The sequence below is a fragment of the Triticum aestivum genome, chromosome 3B (genome assembly GCF_018294505.1).
Source record: "Triticum aestivum cultivar Chinese Spring chromosome 3B, IWGSC CS RefSeq v2.1, whole genome shotgun sequence".
Lineage (NCBI taxonomy): Eukaryota > Viridiplantae > Streptophyta > Magnoliopsida > Poales > Poaceae > Triticum > Triticum aestivum.
The window spans coordinates 782,344,839-782,347,307 of record NC_057801.1 but is presented as its reverse complement, the minus strand read 5'-3'; the positions used below and the strand labels follow the sequence as shown (position 1 = coordinate 782,347,307).

Below are 2,469 nucleotides of genomic sequence, written 5' to 3'. Positions count from 1 at the left end.
CACTTTTGTGTCGTTGTGTCATGTGCCGTCCAGGTTGCTTTGTCATGGCTCATGGCTTGCTGGCATTGCTGGGATGTAACGCAACCTTTTTGGATAAGGCCTATAATTGTTGAAGCTGGCACTTTTGTGTCGTTGTGTCATGTGCCGTCCAGGTTGCTTTGTCATGGTTCATGGCTTGCTGGCATTGGCGAGGCTGTAACAACACCTTCTCGGGCAAGGCCAGTAATTGTTGTAGCTGGCACTTGTGCCGTTCAGATTGCTTTGTCGTAGTTCATAACTTGCTGGCATTGTTGAGGATGCATGATGATTGCCAGAGGAACGGTGGTGTTTCTTTGTTGCCTTTTATGATCAATTCTCTTTTAGGTTGGAAGCAGCTGGCATGTGGTTTTAAGTTTTATGTCGCTTTGTTAAAAAAATCAATATTTTGCATAAGATTTTGGGTCATGATTTTCTCATCAAGAAGGTCATTGTATTCTTTTGTAAAAATGCAAAAGCACCCTAACCTTTTTAAGCAGTGAAAATCAAGAGTCCAGTATATTCTCTCCCTTACACACTAACAATAATCGGTGACACGATATTGATTTAGCTAGATACGATACCTTCATAGACGTCCTAGCTACTCCTCTTAAATCTATGTGAAACTGAAATGTAGTAGAAATACTGTATTTTTTTACCATATTTGACATGGCAATGATTTAGGTACAACTGATGTCTTTGTATATGTCCTTGTACAACACATGATCAAATCGCATTTGCAGAAAATGTAAACTTTTCAAAACCCAGCACATTAACCGATTCATGTGTATGCATGATCTCTTAATCCCAGCGTGCATGCGGAGCCTATTCACAATCAAATGTGTACAAGAAAAATAATCTAGACCTACCAAAAATAATAAGGAATGCAGGATGTGATACGATTCACAATCAAATGCGCACGGAAAATAACCTAAACTTATCAAAAATAATATTGAAGAATGTCATGCATGATACGTAAATCAAACATGGAATTGATGTGTAACGTATGTAAATCACACGATACATGGAAATGACGGGGAAGGCATACATAGAAACGATAAATGAAAATGAATGAAATATGGAAAGAAAAAACCATGGTCACAAATTTCGCCACCCATGGGCAAAAAGCCATCCGGCCGGGCTGCAAATCCGCAGCTTTATTTTAAACCGCCTCCGTGGAAACCCGGCGGACCGGGGAGGCGGCAGGTCAAACCGAGGAAGGGGAGGCAGCAAAAAGAAGATTTCGAAAAACTGAAACCGAACCGCACATGGGCGGAGGGTGGGTTCGTAATACGGCGGAAAGCCGAGGGCGAGATCGCAAGATCGCCGCCAGCATAAATAAAAGCGGACGCAGGCCGCAGCCACGCTCTTGGCTTTCGTTTCTCCCCCGATTTTTCTATTTTTTCTCGCCTCCCGTCTCCTTTCCCCTTCTTCCCCCGCTGCCCCACCCCACTACGGACCGGACCCGACCGGACCGGACTACTCCCCACCCCGCCGCCCGCCCGCCCGCCCGCTCTGTTACATCCTCCCCCCTCGCCCGCCATTCCCTCCGGCGTGGTCGGTGGCCGGGCGGGAGCAGCAGCTGGCAGGGGGAGGGAGAGGGGTTAGGATGGCGGCGTGATCGGCGGGGGCGGCGGCGGTGATGGGGAAGGCGGGGTTCGGGGTGGCGGCGGGGTGCGCGGCGGTGACGTGCGCGATCGCGGCGGTGATGGTGGCGCGGCGGGTGGCGGCCAGGGCGCGCTGGCGGCGGGCGGTGGCGCTGCTGCGGGACTTCGAGGAGGGCTGCGCCACGCCGCCGGCGCGCCTGCGCCAGGTGGTGGACGCCATGGTCGTCGAGATGCACGCGGGGCTCGCCTCGGATGGCGGCAGCAAGCTCAAGATGCTCCTCACCTTCGTCGACGCGCTCCCCAACGGGTACGGCCCCTCCCCCTCCCCTCCCTTACTACTCCGGCCGCCGCCGCCGCCGCCTTTTTGTTATTCTTTTCGCCCGCTTCGTTCCTCTCCTCGCCCAGCTCGGGACTCCATGGCGATTCCTCCCGCTGCTTTTCTTGCGTCCCTCCCCTCTTTCGTTTCCGTTTTTATTTTCCCGTGCGATTCTTGGGCGGAGCAAGCAGAAAAAAATGAAAAAAAAATGTAAAGCCTTTGCTTCGTGCCATCTTTATCTGTTTGAACGCTTTCTTTCTTTCTTCCTCCGGTGGTTGGATCATGCCCTCCAATCTCGCCCCGCCAATCCGCTTTTCCGCATGCGAATGTGGCCACCCCCCCTTCGCCGGGGCTCTCGCTCCCTTCCCCGCCCTCCCTCCGCCGTGCTTCACGCTTTTCTTTCCCGCGAGGCGAGACGAGATGCTGCCGCCGCCGCCGCGAGCGCATACTACTACTTCAGAGATTTCTCCGTCGAGCTCTGACGGAGCGATATGCATTGGCTGGGTCAGCCATCTTTTGGGCTGAGCACCA

At 52.5% G+C, this 2,469-nt stretch overlaps 1 protein-coding gene across 1 annotated transcript in view; it reads left to right on the top strand.

Annotated features, from left to right (window-relative positions):
- Positions 1-1,391: 1,391 nt before the first annotated feature.
- The window catches only part of LOC123072397 (hexokinase-3), a 7,312-nt gene continuing 6,234 nt past the window's right edge, over positions 1,392-2,469 (top strand). Inside the window, exon 1 of the mRNA XM_044495951.1 lies at positions 1,392-1,929. Coding sequence (XP_044351886.1) covers positions 1,658-1,929 — 272 coding nt within the window. The 5' untranslated portion in view covers positions 1,392-1,657. The remainder of the gene's footprint in view (positions 1,930-2,469) is intronic.